Below are 19707 nucleotides of genomic sequence, written 5' to 3' on the forward strand. Positions count from 1 at the left end.
GGGACCCTGTGACTTCCCTGACCTCATTCTGCTGCCCTCTGGCCTCCCAGGCCTGACCCTTCAGGGTCTTTCCTGGTCACTTGGCCCCACTCGTCACCGTGAGAAGATCTCTCTTCCCTTCGGGGCTTTGCTCAAATATCACCTTCACAGCGAGATCTGCTCTGATGAATCACTTAACCTACGCCCCTCGGCACAACTGTCTCCTCCTTCACACCTGCTGCACTCTTCTCCCTATCACTCATTGCTTTCCAACGTATTATATACTTTCCCCATTTACTTTGTCATTTTCCCCAACGGGTATTGAATCTCCTTGTCTTACTATTGTTTTTATATATTTATTTGTTTGTTTTTGTGTGTGTGTGATATTCCCAGCACTTAGAATTGTGTCAGGTGCTTACGTGTTAAACAGATATTTGCTAACAGAGCAAATGATGGAATTAAAAAGTAGTTTTTCTCCTGCATTGTTGGTCTTTTTCTTCTTGGTGTATAAGGGACTCAGATGCTTTCATCCATTGTATTGTCCATGTTGTCCCAGTTTGTTCTTTGCCTTTTGATTTTGTTTATGGCAATTTTTCCACACAGAAATTTTGATTATCGTGTAGGCAATGTGTTGATTTTTTAATTTTTATTATTTAAAAAAAATTTTTTTAATGTTTACTATTTCTGAGAGAGAGAGAGAGCAAGCAGGGGAGGGGCAGAGAGAGAGGGAGACACAGAATCCGGAACAGGCTCCAGGCTCCGTGCTGTCAGCACAGAGCCCGATGCGGGGCTTGAACCCAGGAACTGTGAGATCATGACCTGAGCCGAAGTCAGTTGCTTAACTGACGGAGCCACGCAGGCGCCCCAGATTTTTTTAATTTATGGTTTCCAGGCTTTATGTCATACTCAGAGAAGCTCCCTTTCATATGTGTGTGTATACATCTATTGTGATAAAATATACACATAACATAAAATTGACTTGCCCATTTTGAAGCGTGCAGTTCACTAGCGTGAAGTACATTCACATTGCTGTGGCTCCCCATCCCCTCTTCTCCCCGCCGTGGGCAACCACCACTCTACTCTCCATCTCTCTAGGTTTGACTACTTTAGGCACTTCACGTAAGTGGAGGATATATCTATATATATTTTAATGTTTGGAAATTAATGAACACATTCTGGCATAGTGCTTGGCCCAAACACTCTTGTTTTTGTTTTTTAAGTTGATTTAGTTATTTAGAGAGAGTGAGTGTGTGAGCTAGTGGGGGAGGGGCAGAGAGAGAGAGATGGGAGAGAGAGAATCCCAAGCAGGCTCCGCACTGTCATCACAGATCCCGATTCGGGGCTTAAACTCACGAAGCATGAGATCCTGACCCGAGCCGAAGTCGGATGCTTAACCGGCTGAGCGGCCCAGGCACCCATGGCCCAAACATTCTTGAAATGTTTCAGTACGTGCCTCCTCTGATCTACCTCCTGCTCCCCCAACCCCTCCCACACCCACTCCCAGTGGTGTTTATCTCCAGCAGGGATTTACTGGTGTCTGCCCCGAGATTTCCAGAACTCTGCATCCTTTGCTGCAGCTCAAACTGTGATCCACAGAGTACCAGCGACCCAGCTTCCAGGCGAACTGGATACAAATACTGATTTCTGGAGTTTGCTCCAGACCTACTGACCATCCAGACCCGGTGAGCTGAGGAATCAGCATTTCACCAAGGTGCTCCGATGCGAGGCACTCTTTCAGAGCTACTGCTCCACAGTGAACGGCTGCTTGATCCAGAAAAGGCACGCTGCCGTACAAGCCCGGGGTGTGCATCCCCACTCAGCCTTAGCTACTTGTCCCCTCTGTGAAATGGGAGCAAGAGCTCCTGTGTCACAGAGATGAAATGAGATTGAAGGGAGATACCACCTGCGGCTGTGTTTTGTAAACTCTGAAGAATATACACATGTAAGGGCCCTTCGCATTATCTTGGAGCCTCCCAATCCTGTTTCTGCAGCGTCATAATCAGGGCCCCTCCCCAGGCCCAGGAATGACAAAAACATCCCTTCAAGTTGACTTCCAGCTGGGGGGTGGGGTGCAGCGCAGGGCAGGGGCGAATCTACCAGCAAGTGCAGCAAAACAGGTGTCAGCTTGTCGTCTTTTAGGTCAATAATTGGAAAGGAGCCCTTTGTTAAATTTAAAAAACTTTTTAAGGCCCTCTCCTGCACATTCTTATCTGCATCTCGCGAAACGAACATAATTACCCTCTTTTTACAGATGCTAAAACTGAAGGTTTTCATGGGAGTCAGATTTCATGGAAGGAAGATATTCCTATCCTGTGACATTTGGCCAGATCACCTGAGCCCCCGGTTTCCTCCGCTGTAAAATGCGGTTGACAGCTGTTGGTGGGATTTTAGAGAAGGTCTGCGCTGTGCCTGACATGGGCTGGCCCACCCGGTGGCACTATGGGTCCACCCACAGCACCTGCTCCAGATTCCCTGCTTTCTCCCTTATGTTCAGGTACTCTGGGGGGGCTCTAAAAATGCAAAACGGATGAAGACATTTGGGGTGGCTGCTGGCAGGGAGCCATGTTCTGCCCCATAATAAACTGGACGAGGAGCTAAGAGTCTTCTTCTGAGAATATTAAAATGTCTATTGACCAAAGCAGGCTTCTCCTGAATCTATTGATTAAACACAGTTATGCACTAGGCCAGAATTGGGACTAGGAACGTGCAAGGGGGTGGCCCAAACCCAGTTTGGAGTTCCCACCGTCCTGCTGTCTCCCCAAAGAAGACTCCACTTGGTAAAGAGCAGAGTTCACTGGGCAAAGCCGTGGGCCGTCCTCAGGAATGTCACTCAGGTAACTTCACCTGACATCACCAGGTACCAAGAGCTTCCCTGGTTGAAGGTGGACACACAGCCCCGCCTGGAGCCTGAAACTGCCAGAGGCCAGAGCCAAGAGAGCTGCTACAGAAAATGCCTGGAGGTCAGGCCCGGGGCCACCTCGTTGCTGTGCTTCCCCTCAGAAAGCTCTTCCTCCCTCTCGCCCCCTTCATTCCTTCACTATTTACTGAGCACTTGCTATAGGCCGGCTTCCAGGAACAACAAAGATAAATAAAACCGTCCTAATTCTAAAGACAATAAAAACGAAAATTAAAAAGATCTAACAGTTACTGAGCGGTCTCGGCCAGGCCCTAGGGTTTCAGTCAGGTAATCCGCACAGCACCCCTCAGAGAGATGCAGGGATGGCAGGCCTTGGGAACACTCAGGAATTGCAGTGTTACGGGCGGGGGATTGGCCAGACAGGCTTTTCAGAGGAGGCAATAATTCGGGGGGTGGGGGTGGGGGAAGAGGGGAAGACAGAAAGAAACAGCAAGTGCGCAGGCGCCGACGTCGGCCTGTTGCGTGTGAACTTGGGGAAGGCAGGGAGCCTGGTAGGAAGGGTGGCGCAGGTGAGGGGCCCCAGAGGCCAGGTCCCGCCCATGAGAAAGAATGGGGAAGCATGATATGGGGAGGGCCTGCAGGGGGCGCTCCGGCTGCGGTGGGGTCTGAGGCAAGACCAAGTCAGAGAGATTTCCAGGGTGGGGCTGTCGTGCCTGCAGTGGCTCTTGCCCAGACACAGCCCAAGGTCACCTTGGGGCCTGCGTGTGGGACTGTGTGGCCAGTGCCTCAGGCGCCGTGTGTTGGGGTCTCTATTCATCATCGTCGCTGGAGCCAGCGACTCCCTGTGCTGTCCTGCTCCGGGGGGCCCAGGTCCCAGCCAGCCTTCCTGCTCTGGCTCCCGTGGACCTGTCCGGGCATGACTCTGTGATCCATTTCAGATCTTCAGCGTGGCCAGTCCCAGCCCTTGGAAGTCCATGAGAGGGCTGTGACCTCTTGAACACCTCGGATTCAGAATCCAGAGGGAGCCCTGAATCTGCCCATCTTCTTGGTGGGGCAATTGTTCACACCAAATGGCAGGTTTGGAAACTTGGACATTAGGGAGCAAGACAGCTATCATATTAAAGGGCTTTCTATCATTTATTTAGAACAAAATGGCATGCAACATTCTAAAACTGACTGAACCACTGGGGTTAGAATCAGATGCTTCTGGGATTCAGATTCTAGCTTTGCCATGAGTGGCTTTGGGCCGATACTTAACTTCCCTGAACCTCTGTCTCTTCATCCGTATGTGAGGACAGAAGAATGTTTGTGATGTATGCACAGAGCCTGGCTTACAACAGGTGATGGGTAAAGGGTGGCTATTGTTACATTTTTACAACCAAATCACTTTGTGGAAGTAACTATGTGTTAAAACTGTCAGCGGATCCGTATGGCCCAACACTGGAAAAAACGTTCACAGGCATTGAAAAGTGGTGAGATTTCACTCATAAACCTTCTTTTACAGACATCCTAGAAGCCATTTTGGATAAAACAGATTCACGAAAGAGTGTAATAGGTCAAGGAGAAGGGACACGCTAGTAAGAAAGCATTTTGCAACCCACGAAGAGATAAGGGTCATTTGTGAAATTATTCAACCTCACCGGGGATCAGATTATACTATCCAACTAACAGACTTTCTCTTTCACGCTCTCCTCCTTCCCTCCCTTCCTTTCTTCCTTCCTCCCTCCCCCCCTTTCCCTCCCTCCCTTCCCCCTTCCATCCCCCTTTCCTTCCAGCCTTCCTTCCTCTCTTTTTTTTTTACTCAGAATAGCAAGGATGACAAGGATATTATGAACTAATACACTTAAAGATGGCTAGCCTTAGCCTAAAGGTACGTCTGTCTTCCTTTTTTCCTCCTTTCCTTTCTTCCTTTTCCTCCCTCCCTTCCTCCTTTCCTTCCTGTTTAATTTTGTTATTTATTTTTGAGAGAGAGAAAGGGAGAGAGTGTGGGGAGGGACAGAAGGAGAGAATCTGAAGCAGGCTCCATGCTGTCAATGTAAAACCTGACATGGGGCTAAAACCCACAACGTGAGCTCATGACCTGAGCTGAAGCGGGGTGCTCAACCAACTGAGCCATCCAGGTGCCTCATCCTGTTTTACTGTTTATGACAGAAAATTTAAACATGCACTAAAGTGGAAAAGAAGGCAGGATGATGGACTTCCATGCCCCCATCGCCAGCTACAGTTATTTTGTCACTGATCTTGTTTTATTTATTCCCTTGTTCCAGTAACACTGCTTTGCTACAGCATTTTAAAGTAAATTTCAGAGGCACCTGGGTGGCTCAGTCAGTTAAGTATCCGACTTCAGCTCAGGTCATGATCCCCCTGGTTCATGAGTTTGAGCCCCACATCTGTGAGTTCGAGCCCCACATCAGGCTCTGTGCTGACAGCTTAGAGCCTAGAGCCTGCTTTGCATTTTGTGACTTCCTCTTTTTCTGCCCCTTCCCCACTCAAGCTCTGTGTCTCTGCCTCTCTCTGTCTCTCAAAAATAAATAAGCATCGAAAAAAAAAAATCAATAAAGTAAATTTCAGACATCATCTCTCCTGTATTTCAAAATTAAATCTCACTGGGGCACCTGGGTGGCTCAGTCGGTTAAGTGACCGACTTCGGCTCAGGTCATGATCTCATGGTTCGTGGGTTTGAGCCCCGCGTCAGGCTCTGCGCTGACAGCTCGGAGCCTGGAGCGCGCTTCGGATTCTGTGTCTCCCTCTCTCTCTGCCCCTCCCCTGCTTACACTCTGTTCTCACTCTGTCTCTCAAAAATAAATAAATGTAAAAAAAAAAAAAAAAGAAGTCTAACATAACCAAAAGGCAATCATCACACCTAAAAAAGATTCCTTGATATTAAAGATACGCCTGTTTAGAACGTGGTTTGGTATTACTCATTGAGAATACCTACATACACTTTGACACAGTAACTTTGCTTCTTTATCTAATTACGGAAAAAAGTTTATTCTGTAGCCTAATTTGCAAGAGAAAAAGACATAACTGGAAACAACTTGAACCTCTAACTGGTAATTACGGTATGAACATGCAAGCGTGTTTGTAAAGTTTTTTTTTTTTAAGATTGTATTTTTAAGTAATCTCTACATCCAACATGGGGCTTGAACTCATGAAGGATATTTATAAAGTTTTAAGGCTGAATGGCGATGCTTATTGCTAATGCAACGAAGACCAAGCAGCGTTTAAAATTACATATTCAGGGGCACCCGGATGGCTCCGTTGGTTAAGCATCCGACTCTTGATCTGGACTCAGGTCATGATCTCATAGTCATGAAATTGAGCCCCGAGTTAGGGCTCCCCGCTGACAGCACAGAGCCTGCTTGGGATTCTCTCTCTCTCCGTCTCTCTCTGCCTGCCCTCCTCCACCTCTTGCATAGTCTCTCCTCTCTTCTCTCTCTCAACAATAAACTTAAAAAAATAAAATAAATAAATAAATAAATAAATAAAATAAAATAAAACGTATATCCAGTATGAGATTTGTAAAAATACCTATAAAAGGTCTCCCCAGGCACTGACTATATCTCAGATGCTGTGCAAACAGTGTTTACTCAAAAGGTGGGAGCATTATTAATGCCTCTTACAGATGGGGAAACTGCTGTTCAGAGACATGAAATAACTTTCTAGAATACCCCTCAGGTGCTAGGTAGTAAACTCAGGCATGGGTGGAGCCCTAGATTTGTCTGCCTCTACAGCCCAAGGATCTGACCGAGCATCTGCTACGCTGGGAATCAAAATGTTACCAGTTGTTACTGGCTGAGCAGTGGGATTAGAGGTGATTTCTTTTTCTTCTTCATGCTTTTCTTCACTTTGCAGGATTTTCCACTGAAGGTATTAATTTTATGTTAGAAAAAAATATGTTCTGATTACATATTTTAAATTGTGTATTTAAAAGTTCAGGGAGAACATATTAGGAACATGTGCTATACAAAGAACTAACATGGCCAATGTGCAAAAAAAAAAAAAATCCTATAAACTGATAAGAAAAAACATAATTCGGGGCGCCTGGGTGGCTCAGTCGGTTGAGTGGCCGACTTCGGCTCAGGTCATGATCTCGCGGTCCGTGAGTTTGAGCCCCGTGTCGGGCTCTGTGCTGACAGCTCAGAGCCTGGAGCCTGTTTCAGATTCTGTGTCTCCCTCTCTCTGACCCTCCCCCATTCATGCTCTGTCTCTCTCTGTCTCAAAAATAAATGAACGTTAAAAAAAAAAAAAAAAAAAGATAATTCAGGGTAAAAGATGTGACTCAGAAACCCAATGGCAAATGATATAATAAAGACCATGGGAGTGCCTGGGAGGCTCAGTTGGCAGTGTAACCAATTTGTTTCCAGCTTAGGTCATCATCTCATGGTTCTGGGGATCAAGTCTCAAGTCAGGCTCCTTGCTGACACAGTGCAGCCTGCTTGGGATTCTCTCTCTCACACTCTCTCTGCCCCTCCCCGACTTGTGTTCTGTCTCCCTCTCTCTCTCTTTCTTCCTCTCTCTCTCTCTCAAAATAAATAAGCTTAAAAAAAGAAGAGATACTGTATCTCACCAGTACCCAAGTAATGACAAATTAAAACCACAATGAAATACCATTTTCTATTTATCAAATTAGCAAAAATCAGAAGGATTGATAATGTCCATCATAAGGAGATGGGGACAAGAGGCACTAGTAGCCACTGCTGGGAGGATGGGGGCACTTCTAATGGTATCTATTAACAGCAAACACCCGCCCCATCAGACCCAGCACAAACCCAGCCCTTGTAAGACTCTTACAGAAATAAAAGCAGCAAGGGTATATGTTCACGAATTGTTACTGCTGTATTATTTGTAGGAAGGAAACTGGAAAAGCCTTACTGCCCACAAATAAGAGAATCCTTCAATACGTCACAATCCATCAATTCAATGGAATATCAGGCAGCTGTTAAAAAAATATATAATTAGATCTGTCATGGTTTGTGAGATTGAGCCCCACATCAGGCTCTGTGCTGACAGCTCGGCTCCTACTTGGGATTCTCTCTTTCTTCCTCTCTGTCCTTCCCTCATTCCTACTCCCCCTCTCTCTCTCAAAATAAATAAATAAACTTTAAAATAATAACAATAATTGCATCTGGGGTGGCTGACGGGCTCACTAGGTAGAGCATGCAACTCTTGGTCTCAGGGTCGTGAGTTCAAGCCCTACACTGGGCATGGAGGCTATTGAAATCAAACAAACAAAAACAAAGAAAGAAAAAATAGATCTGTAAGTGATGGCTTGTGAAGAGAAACGGAAGGTGCAGAGTATTGTGTATGACCTCATTACTCAAGCATGGTCCCCTGTCTGGAAGTGCTGGCCTCACCTGGGAGCTTGCTGGAAATGCAGAATCTTGCCCCTGTCCTAGACTGACTGGCTCAGAATCTGCATTTTAACGAGATTCCCTGGGGAAGCACTAGGTGTCTGGTGTGATTCCAATGGGAAAGCCTCCTCAGGTTTTGTGGCAAAAATGGACAGTCGTCCACCCCAATACACCCTCTCCTTCTATTCTGCTGGCTTCCTGTTTTTCACCGGCACATGGCCACCCAGGATGAAGGTGTATTTCCCAGCCTTCCTTGCAGTTTGGTGGGACCATGTGGCTAGTCTGTGGCCAAGAGGACACAACTGGAAGGGAAGAATGTCATTTCTGCATTGTGCCCCTAAGAGGGCATATGTATGTTTACAAAAGCACCGCTGAGCAAGAAGGAACGTGTAAAATGACGCCCTTGAAGTGGTCACTGTGGGTGGCTCCAGCGTGGGACCAGTTTGCAATCGCACTCAACATCCAGACAACTCTGGGGAACGTGATTTTTCCCATTTCGTAAGTAAATGCCTGCAGCAGCAAGAATCTTTACAGCGGGACGCTCAACTGACACGGATTCCAGCCTCCAAAGACGCCAGTTTTCCTTCTCTCCCTCCGTCCTGCCCTCCTTCCCTCATCCCCTCCTCCTCCTACAGGTGGGCAGAGATGTGGTGCCAGGGCAGGCAGGGCGCAAAGCAGAACAGGCGGGGCTCCTGGATCATCTTCCACGGCTTTATTTTCACTTCTCCTGTCCATTCTCCAAGGGCAGTGGGGGATTGCCTGGTGAGAGGGAGGGTTTCCACAGTGCCCCTGCGGGCGCCCCACACTTCCTACTGGTAAAATGGCATCAAGGGCCCCCATCGGTTCAAGACGGGGAACTTGACTTTGTGGTGATGAGGACAGAGGCAGCCAGGCAGCAGGAAGTAGCCTTTGCCCTCCTTGGCGGCAGGCTGGCGCTCGGGCTCCAGGAGGCACGGAAAGTGGGCGCTCTGGTGGACGCGGTTGGGATCGCCCTGGGCCAGGTACAGAGCGTGGGAAACCGGGTACACGGAATGGCAGAGACCGGTGAACCTGCCTTCGCCCTCTGCCGTGGTCGCCCGGTCTTGGTCTTGTGGTGGGAAGAAGCCTGGGAGCCCCAGGTCTCTGGCGGTCATGGGAGGAGTTTTGAAGGCGGGGTACCCATCCTCTAGCTTGGGCCTGGAGCTGGGGATCGGCCTGTACAACTCTTTGTCCCGGAGCTGGGCATCCAGCTTCATTTGCTGTGGAAATAAATCACACATGAACTGAGAGCTGAGCTCGGTGAGAGGCGAAGCTTCCTTGGCCTCATCCTCCAGGGAGCACACTTCTCTTTATTTAAAAAACATTGGGGGCACCTGGGCGGTTCAGTCCTTTGAGTGTCCTACTCTTGATTTGAGCTTGGGTTGTGATCCCAGGGTGGTGGGATCCAGCCCCATGCTCAGTGTGACGCCCGCTTAGGATTCTCTCTCTTTCCCTCTGCCCCTCTCCCCCACTCATGCTCTCTCTCTCTTAAAAAAAAATTAGTTTTTGAATGGTAATGTATATGACTGAGGGCAATACTGAAATAATACAAAGGGTTTTTAAAATTTTTTTATTAAAATTTTTTTTGTAATGTTTTATTTATTTTTGAGAGAGAGTGCAAGCAGGGGAGGGGCAGAGGGAGAGAGAAGGGGACAGAAGATCCAAAGCAGGCTCTGTGCTGACAACGGCAAGCCCGATGTGGGGCTTGAACTCATGAACCTCCAGATCAGAACCTGAGCAGAAGTAGATGCTCAACCGACTGAGTCACTCAGGTGCCCTTCTTCTTCTTCTTCTTCTTCTTCTTCTTCTTCTTTTTTAATGTTTATTTTATTTATTTTTGAGAGAGAGAGTGAACAGGGGAGGAGCAGAGAGAGAGGGAGACAGAATCCCAGGCAGGCTCCCCTCTGTCAGCACAGAGACTAACTCAGGGCTTGAACTCACAAACTGAGAGATCATGACTTGAGCCGAAATCAAGAGTCAGACGCCTAACCGACTGAGCCACTCAGGTGCCCCATGTATCTTTTTAGATATAGTTTATGTACATATAATGATACATATAAACATATAATGAAGTTCCACACACCCTTGGTTTGTACACAAATGCACATTATAATCCCACTCTGCACTTTGCTTCCACCAAATACTATATCCCAGAAATTGTCCCATTTTGTTTGTCTAGATCTTCTTATTTTTAGGGGTGAAACCTCTAAATAGGAAAGGATTTCTTAAGACTTCAAAAGAGCAGATGATACAGGGAAAGATGCCTACATCTGGCTATATTTTGCCAGTAAGAATTGGGTAAGAATTGCGATTCACTGAGAGGAAGTGAAAAGATGAACCACAGCCTGTGAACTTTTGCCATTTTATATAACTAACAAATGAAACATGTCTACAATATGTAAAGAACTCCTACAAATTAATAAGAAAAAGACAAACATCCCACTCAAAAAAACAAAATGGGCAAAAGGCAGGACAGACATCTCACAGAATAATAAATATCCGGAAACATGGGATCACAAGAAAATATTATTTCAAACCAACCAAATCAGCAAAAATCTGAAAGTCTATCAATACCAAGTTTATGGCAAGGTTGGAGAGTTACAGAACTGACTGTCTCTGCTGCATCGATGTAACAACTTTGGCAAATAGCGATGTTACCTGCGACCAGCAATTCCACTCCAGGGGCGGTGGATACATTAGGCTGTGCAATCCTCATTGCAGCACTGGGCAGTGGGGAGGGGTAACAAAAAAGTAAAAACCCAGATGGCCAACGGGACAGGCATGGTGGCACATTCAAGCAGTGTAGTACCACACAGCAGAAATGAATAATATATTATATAAAATACAATGTTCAGCAAAAAATAAAAGTCACAGAAGAGGATGAATAGTATGATCCAATATATAATAAAGCTCAAAAGGCAAACCTAAACAATTTGTTTGAAGGGACACATACATATAGAGTAAAGCTATTTTTTAAAGAAAGACACAAGGGAGGGGAGCCTGGGTGGCTCAGGTGGTGGAGCATCCGACTCTTGATTTGGCTCAGGTCATGATCTCACGGTTCGTGAGTTCGAGCCCCACGTCAGGTTCTGCACTGACAGTGAGGAGCCTGCTTGGGATTCCCTTTCTGCCTCTGCCTCTCTTTCAGAAATAAATAAACTTAAACACACACACACACGGGAATGATTAACCCAAAATTCAGAATAGTGGCTACGTCTGGAGGTGGGAGGAGGTGGGAGCAGGGAGGGGCCCACCAGGGCTCTCTGGTACTTCTAACGTGCTATGTTTTAACCTGGCTGATAATGGGTACATTGGTGTTTGTTTTGTCAATGTTATTTAAACTGTAAATGTATATTATTTACACTCTTTTGTATGCATGACTTAGCGTTGCTGTACATTTTATTTTTTTAAATTTTTTTTTTGTTTATTTATTTTTGAGACAGAGAGAGACAGAGCATGAACGGGGGAGGGTCAGAGAGAGGGAGACACAGAATCTGAAACAGGCTCCAGGCTCTGAGCTGTCAGCACAGAGCCCGACTCGGGGCTCGAACTCACGGACCGCGAGATTGTGACCTGAGCTGAAGTCGGACGCTCAACCAACTGAGCCACCCAGGCGCCCCTAGAGTTGATGTACATTTTAAAGCATACATACTCACAAAACATACACATAAAAGACTTCTTTAGATCTCCTGGCATCAGCTATTGTTCGAAGTAAGTGCCCCCAATATCCGCGCTCATAATACAAATGCAGGAAAGATGATTTCAGTCGGCCGTTGAAGAAAAGACAAGACTGAGCAACTTCTTACCTCTTGTAGTGTGACCCTGGAGTATTTGTGCTTCCCGTAGGGTTGATAGTCAATCATGTAAGAGCTCTGGTATATATCTAAGTCCGCAGGGGCCTACAGGGCAAGGGAGATTACAAAACAAGAGATCCCGTCTTGCCATTCTTCCACCTAAAGGCAGCCGTGGCTTCTCATGGTCTACAGGACCAAGACCAACTTTTGGGCTTGGCATTCAGAGCCCCTCACGATCTGGCTTCCACTGACCTCTACCACCTCATCCCACTTGGCTCCCCCCCATGCCCTCTGTACACCAGCCTCGCTACAGTCTACTCTTCACGGGTGCACATGCTCTTATCTCCCGCCGGAAACACCAGTGGTACTCCTCACGGACTGGCAAACTCCTACACATTCTCCAAAACCCAGATTAAATTTCGCCCCAAAACATCTATCCCACCCCTTCATTCCTCACCTCCCCCAAATTAAACTTTTTCTCCTCCGCTTTCATACAACATTTTACGTCCCTCGTTGCAGCACTTATCATGGCGAATTGTAATGGATTTAATGAAGCACACAAGGTTAGGACCTAATCTTGGACATCTCTGCAGCCTCAAAACCCAGCACAGGGACCGACACACCCACGATACCTAATACATGCATGCTGAATACGTAAATGAACCCTCAGAACACTGCAAATCCTTAGCTTTCCCCTACTGGTCAAAAAACAAGAAAAAAAAACCCCATCATTTCAGAATGATCATCATAGGGATCCCCAAAGCGCCTGGGCCTGTTTGTTAAAGTTGCCCAACCTCGAAGTGGCCACAAGGGACAGACAGAAAGCCACAACACTCACCTGTCTGGAGTACACCACACCTGCCATGGCAGATGACCTAGACACAGACAAGTTGGTTAGCCCTGCTTCTGTCACATGCCGGGGAAACAGCCATTGTCCGCAAAGCTGTGCCAACCGAGCACAACTGCCCCAATCCTCTCAGCCCCACCCTGCATATGACTCAGTCACCCAGGGGTTGATGGCAGCAGGGATCGATGGGCAGGTGGACAGGGGTCCTGGGACAAAGGGGCATGAGCAGGCCCCAGACCGAACCTGAGCCGATGAGAACATCGGATTCACCTCTCAAGCAGGGCAAGTCGTGTGCTGGTAAATATTTAACAACCACCTTTGGAGGCAAATAAATAAGCGTTTACCGATTTCTGCATTTCTGTCGTGCAAATGCTCCCACCATGGCCCATTTCAAGCTACCCACATAACACTGCACTGAGGAAGCAAGCCACGGGCCTAGGACTTACAGGTGCCCTGATTCAGAAGCACAAATCATGTTTTCCAGCAGGGATCAGGAGCATCCAGGGTGAAGAAGCAAGGTTCTGCATTCCCAGTTGAATGATAGCCGCAGGAAGGTCCAATCCTGCCCCTCGACCCCCCAGCCCTGAAGTTTTAGCGGGGAGCCTCACAGCTGGGCACTGGGGAGCAATCTGAGCTTACCCTGTCTTGTGTGCATGGACCCTTAGGCTCTTGACTGGTACTCCATTTCATTCCCATGGAACACTGCCCCGAGCCTATTCCATTCAGGGGGCTGTGACCCAGTGGGGTGGTTGCCAGACCTCAAAAAGTCCCTACGCCCCCTCCTTTTTGTGCATAAAGAGCTCCCCTCCTGGGGCTGGGGGCCAGCGTCAGTGCAAACAGCACCTACCCCTCCTTCTACCAAGCAGATGACGATGTTCCTGCCCTTCCAACTCCAGGTGCCCCTGCCTCGTGAAGAGTCCTGTCTCTGTGCCCCACCACCACACCTGTCTTTGAGATGAACCCTGACCTGTGTGATGCAGGCTGCTTTGATCACACCCCTGGTCATTGTGATGGGTGACCAGCTAACCTCCCGGGTGTCTGCCCCTGACTCAGCCTCTCAGAGCAAGTCACTGATGTTCCAGCACACCTGAGCCAGCATGAGCTCTAGCAGCAGCATTGGAAGGTACATGGGAGGCAGGGCCTTTACGGTACTCTACAGTCGGTCGTTTCCAGGAAAGGAAGGTAAACAGAACCCCACATGGATTTTGACATCAGACATTGCGTGACTCAATCCACTGCATACCATAGGCCCTGCAGGCAGGCCTCTGTTGGCTGAAAGGCTGGCTTGTCCATCCTCTGTCAAAATTTCACCCTCTTTCACGCCCTTTAGGATGGCTATAATCCAAAAACGAAACGTAATAAATGTCGACAAAGATACGGAGAAACTGGAGCCCTTGTGTGCCCCTGGTGGGAATCGGAAGGTGGCACAGCCACTGTGGAAGACAAGATGGCGGTTCCTCCAAAAATCACACCTAAACAGAATTACCATATGATCCTGCAATTCTTCCTTTGAGTGTGTGCCCCAAAGAATTGAAAGCAGGAGCTCGAACACATACTTGCCCGACCATGTTCATGGCAGCAGTATTCACAATAGCCAAAAGATGCAAACAACCCCAATATCCATCAACAGGTGAATAAATAAACGAAACGTGATACATACACATAATGGAATACTATTCTGTTTTGTAAAAAGTTAAAAATTGCTAATTCCAGTGTAGTTAACATGCAGTGTTCTACTTGTTGCAGATGTACAACACAGTGAGTCAACAGTTGTATACATCACTCAGTGCTCCTCACAAGTGCCCTCCTTAAACCCCATCAGCTGTTTCACACATCTCCCGTCCACCTCCCCTCTGGTAACCACCAGTTTGTTCTCTATAGTTAGGAGTCTGGTTTTTTTGGTTTGTCTCTTTTTCCCTTTGTTCAAATATTATTCAGGGTTTTGTTTTTTTTTTTTTAACGTTTATTTATTTTTGAGACAGAGAGAGACAGAGCATGAATGGGGGAGGGTCGGAGAGAGAGGGAGACACAGAATCGGAAGCAGGCTCCAGGCTCCGAGCTGTCAGCACAGAACCCGACACGGGGCTCGAACTCGTGAACCATGAGATCATGACCTGAGCCCAAGTCAGACACTTAACCGACTGAGCCACCCAGGTGCCCCTATTATTCAGTTTTAAAAAGAAGATCGGGGCACGTGCTGCAACATGGATGAACCTTGAGAACATTACGCTAAGTGAAATAAGCGAGACCACAAAGGACAAATATCATAGGATTCCACTTACAAGAGGTGCCTAGAGATGTCAAAATCAGACAGAGGGGCACCTGGGTGGCTCAGTCAGTTGAGCGTCCGACTTCAGCTCAGGTCATTATCTCGCAGTCTATGAATCTGAGCCCCAAGTCAGGCTCTGTGCGGATGGCTCAGAGCCTGGAGCCTGCTTCCGATTCTGTGTCTTCCTCTCTCTCTGTTCCTCCCCCACTCGTGCTCTGTCTCTCTCTGTCTCGAAAATAAGTGAACGTTAAAAAAAGATTTTTAAAAATCAGAGAGACAGGCAGTAGAGTGGTGGTTGTCAGGGGTTGAGAGGAACGAGTACAGAGTTTTAAGATAAAAACTTTCTGGAAATGGCTAGTGGCAATGATGGCATAGTATTGCAAACATACTTAAACCACCAAATTGTACATTGAAAATGGTAAATTTTAGGTTATATATATTTACCACAATAAAAATTAGTCACTCTTTTTAAGGGCCACCTCTCCCATGAAGCTCTCCTTGTTCTCTTTACTAGACGCTTTTCATTTATCCAACCAATATGTATTGAGCACTATTTTGTGTTGGGCACTGTTCTGAACTGTGCAGATTCAACAGTAAGCAATATTCCGTCCCTTAGGCCACCATGATTGATTCAAGGAGAGGCTCGTGACCCAAGGTGGGCTGATGAGCATCATGCCAGCTCCTGGCAAAGCATCTCTCTCTTTCCGGGATAGCAGGCACTAAGGACTGTTGGAGCCTGGAGCTGTCCGAAGGCATCTTTGCCACCAGTCGAAGGGAGCCTGGCCAAAGAATAAAATGAGCAGGGAAAAGAAGACCCAAGAGATGGAGACAGAAAGTGACTGTATCATGAGGACACCAAGCCCCTGGATACAACCATGCCTGAAGCTTAAACTACATTCAGACTTTGCGGTTTGTATGAGCCGATATATTCCTTTTCCTGCTGAAGCCAGTTTTAGTGGAGTTTGCACAACTTACAGCTAAAACAGTTCCAACAAATCTAAGGTTGGAGAGAGAAAGTAGTTATTTCTCCTAGCAAACTGTGGTGTCCTTCAGGTAAAGAACTTGGTGTTAGTCACCTTCTTATCCCTCAGTGCACTATCACTTAGATGTAAGAATTTAAGAAGTGCTTATGAATGTAATGACACTGAAGGAAATGGTAAAGAACTCGGTAAAGAACGCAATCGCGGCAGAGATACAAGCGGAAGGGACAGCCGGGCCACCACAAGAGGCCTTTGTGCCGCAAGGATATATTTCCAGGAAAATAAAACCAAGTGGAGTCCTGACTTCAAATCCTGATACTTGGTATCTTCACGCCTTTGGGTAAACCAGGTAAGTTCAGCAGAAACCAGTTTGATCATCTGTAAAACAGGTATGTGATTTCCACCTGAAATGAATGTAGAAAGCCAAATGGATAATAAGTCTGTGACGGTACTTGGTGGCTCTTCATGCCAGTATTTACCCATGTTTTCTGAGTCTCTGCTCTGTACCCGACGTTGTACAGGGCCTGTGATCAGAGTGGTGACATAAAACAGAAGTGGTCTCTGCCCTCATGAAGTTACAGCTTAGCGATAGAGAAATATATTATATAAGTGAGTCTTTAAATACAATGGTGACAATGCCATCGAAGAGAAATTGGGTGTGGGGACCTGATCCAGTCTTAGAGGGGAGACCTGTGCCAAGTAGTGACATTATAACTCAGTCCTAGGGAGGAAGGCGAATGCTCTGGCCTGTGTGACTGCTGTAGGACTCGAGGGAGCCCTGTCTTGTGTGGAAGACAGAGGCTGCTCTACTAGGGCAGAGTGAGGAGAGACAGGTGCGACTGACTCCAGATGAGGCTGGGGTGGGGGTAGTTTGTCCAGTGGGGTACACGGGGATTGGTGGGTTTTATCCTGAAAATAATGGGAAGTACTGGGGAATTAAAGCAGAAGGATGAAACAACATATCAAAAAGATCACTGATGGAAAATGGCCTGGGGTGGGGTGGGGGTGGGGGGTGAGGGTGAGATAGGATCCAGGCAAGGAGTTTGCAGGCCACTAGCTGATGGTGGCGGCTGGGACAGGTCAGAGGAGATGACAGTGATAGGGAGAAGAATGGGCAGATTCAAGAGGCATTTTAGAAGTAAACTCTATAGAATTTTTTCAATGTTTATTTATTTACTTTGAGAGAGAGAACGCAAGCGGGGAAGGGGCAGGATGAGAGGGAGAGGGAGAATCCCAAGCAGGCTTCAAACTCAGTGCAGAGCCCAGTGTGGGGCTCGATCTCATAACCTTGAGATCACGATCTGATTTTACGAGTTGGACACGTAACCAACTGAATCGCCCAGTCACCCCACACTCTATAGAATTCATTATCCGGAATCAGCAGGAGCAAGACAGAAGTATCAAAGATGGTTCCCAGAGTTTGGGGATGAGCCGCTGGGGGTTGGTCCCCCTTTGGTAAGGTAGGAAATTCCAGCAGAGGAGCCAGCTTGGGGAGTAAGACAAATATTGCATTGGTGCGGCCTGTGTGGCTTCCAAGTGGGTAAGAGAATCTACAGCCCCCAGAAGAAAGCTCTGGACCTGTGATACACACTCTGGAACTGCTGGTGACACAGGCGGTATTTGAAGCTAACAGAGAGGATTTGCCACATTTGGGGAGCAGAGCTCCCTCCCACACAGCCCTGCGGTGCGAGCCTGCCCTAAAGAGCTTTCTTCTGCCTCTCTAAAAGGGCAGCAGGAAGGGAAATAAGGTCACGGGAGTGAAAAGGTGAAGGGGTCCATGTACTCTTTTTTTTTTTTTTTTTTTTTTTTAGTTTCTGGCATTTGCCACTTCCACTGCAGTCAGGTTTCTGCAGAATCTCTGGGCTTCAGAGTTCATGCAGCAACGTCAATGCATTAACCTACAGGAGCAGGGCCGAGGCCTCAGATGGGCCACCCCATGGCTAGCCACCGTGGGCAGATTCACGCCGAGAGCCTCAGTGCCCCCATTTCTTCCTCCATCTAGGCTACAACATAGCTACGACGTGTCGTAAGCTCACAAGGAGGCACTGCTGGATCGCCATGTACCGATGTTCAAGTTACCACGGCGCAATCCCTGTTGTTTTTCTGAAGCAGCACAGGTAAGTTTCTCATGGTTCTTGCTGTCTCCTCCAGCAGCATGAAGGGGGATCTTTTCAACATTGGTAAGGGATGAAAAATAAACCAGAAAACAAATCCTGTTTGTTTTTTTAAAGCCTACATACGGGCGTTGGGTTCAAATTGTATAGAGTAAGACAAACTACGCGGCACGCTAGAAACCAACATGAGTGTGTTTCCAAAAACGTGGTTAGGGTGAAGTAAACATTTAAAAGCACACGCAAATATATTGTGTGGACAGCAATCAATAAGCAGAATCCACAAAGCACAGGGCACACGGACGGCTCTCAACGAGATCCTCCCCTCCTTCCTTCGGTGAGAACATTCACCTCTCTATCTTCATTTCCTTTTTGAGAAAATACATATGGACACGGTTGGATGACAAAACTAAAGGAGAAAAATCGGTACAATGCCTTGGCATCTGAGCTGGTATGCTGTAGGAGCCTAATTATCGTAGCAGTCATTCATTTGAGAGAGAATCAGTTTGGCTCCTTCTGGAGGGAAAGCTGGGCCCCAAGTTTCTGTCTATGCAAATTCAGCATGTTAATATTGTTAAATCACAGGAGGAAATTCTTTTCCCAAACCAGAAGCCTTCGAGTTCCTCCAGGCTTATATTAAAGGGATTACAATCCATTTCCTTCCTAATACGGCTAATGCGCTATGGGAAGCCCTCAGGCCAGGGATTAAAGCATTTATGCCTTTAATTAGGAGCAAACCTTCCCTTAGAGCCTGAAACACAAACAGCAAGTCGACACTACAAAGGCCTCCTCCCAGAGCAATGGGGATACCGATCCCTCTCCAGGAGCCAGGAGCCTCCAAAGGGCTTAGCAAACTCCCGCCTTTCCCAAACAGGGTGCCTCAGCTGGGAGTGCCCTCAGCAGAAACGGACACCCCTTCAGGTGAAGAACAAACAAACAAACAAAAACAGATCCTGTGGAGTTAATCAGAATCAGCCCCTGCCGCACAGCTCGGGGGGCAAGAGGCCCCACATCTTCGGGAGGGGGCCGGAGGGGGCCGGACACTAGAGCACGTCAGTTTCCCTCTTCTAGATTTCCCCTGGGGACGCACACAACTGGGTCATTAGCTTTCAAGTGGACAACTCTGAAAATTAAGACGGGTTAGTGCTTCAGAGAGGTCTGTCCCCGCACAGATGCCTTCACCGGCCCCCAACACAGGGTTTGTCAACCTTTTCCATTCTAGATTCATAGCAACTAGCCGGGTCACCTAGAGCAGGCTTTCTCCAAGGGCAGCCCAGTGACCGGCTGCTTCAGAGTCCTGGATATATGTTAACACCTAGATTTTTGCTGCCACCTTCCGTGTCGGAATCTTTGGGAGTAGGAGCCAAGCCCAGAATCTACCTTTTAACAAGCCTCATGAGAGTCTTATGATTCTTTTTAATATTTTCTAAGTTTATTTATTCATTTTGAGAGAGAGATAGCATGCATGGGAAGGACAGAGAGACAGCGAGAGGAAGAG

General features: G+C 47.3%; 1 protein-coding gene and 1 long non-coding RNA gene across 5 annotated transcripts; one reads left to right on the forward strand and one right to left on the reverse strand.

Annotated features, from left to right (window-relative positions):
• Window positions 1-8887: 8887 nt before the first annotated feature.
• Window positions 8888-13804, reverse strand: SPMIP9 (sperm microtubule inner protein 9). 4 transcript variants are annotated; one of them, XM_060655632.3, is made up of 5 exons: window positions 13697-13804; window positions 13093-13165; window positions 12841-12877; window positions 12015-12107; window positions 8888-9428 (listed from the first exon to the last, which is right to left on the reverse strand). In XM_060655632.3, exons 3-5 carry the CDS (start codon window positions 12865-12867, stop codon window positions 9000-9002), a joined length of 549 nt encoding a protein of 182 aa, XP_060511615.2. In that variant the 5' UTR covers window positions 12868-12877; window positions 13093-13165; window positions 13697-13804; the 3' UTR covers window positions 8888-8999. The 4 variants fall into 4 exon arrangements, with proteins under 4 accessions (XP_060511615.2, XP_060511609.2, XP_060511624.2 ...); XM_060655626.3 differs by lacking the exon at window positions 13093-13165; XM_060655641.2 differs by lacking the exons at window positions 13093-13165; window positions 13697-13804 and adding an exon at window positions 13489-13690.
• An 89-nt stretch (window positions 13805-13893) lies between these two features.
• Window positions 13894-18484, forward strand: LOC132692858 (uncharacterized). The gene is made up of 3 exons (XR_009616609.3): window positions 13894-14031; window positions 15735-16447; window positions 18101-18484. It is a non-coding gene; the product is annotated as an uncharacterized LOC132692858 (long non-coding RNA).
• Window positions 18485-19707: the final 1223 nt, after the last annotated feature.

Source organism: Panthera onca, chromosome A3, assembly GCF_046562875.1.
Source record: "Panthera onca isolate mPanOnc1 chromosome A3, mPanOnc1 haplotype 2, whole genome shotgun sequence".
NCBI lineage: Eukaryota > Metazoa > Chordata > Mammalia > Carnivora > Felidae > Panthera > Panthera onca.

Coding starts and splice junctions, on each gene's coding strand:
- SPMIP9 (XM_060655619.3), bottom strand. CDS start 13,324: ATGATTTGTGCTTCTGAATCAGGGCACCT. Junction 12,878..13,295: donor GCTTCTGAATCAGGGCACCT/GTAAGTCCTAGG, acceptor GTCTGTGTCTAG/GTCATCTGCCATGGCAGGTG. Junction 9,429..12,014: donor CCAGGGTCACACTACAAGAG/GTAAGAAGTTGC, acceptor TTATTTCCACAG/CAAATGAAGCTGGATGCCCA.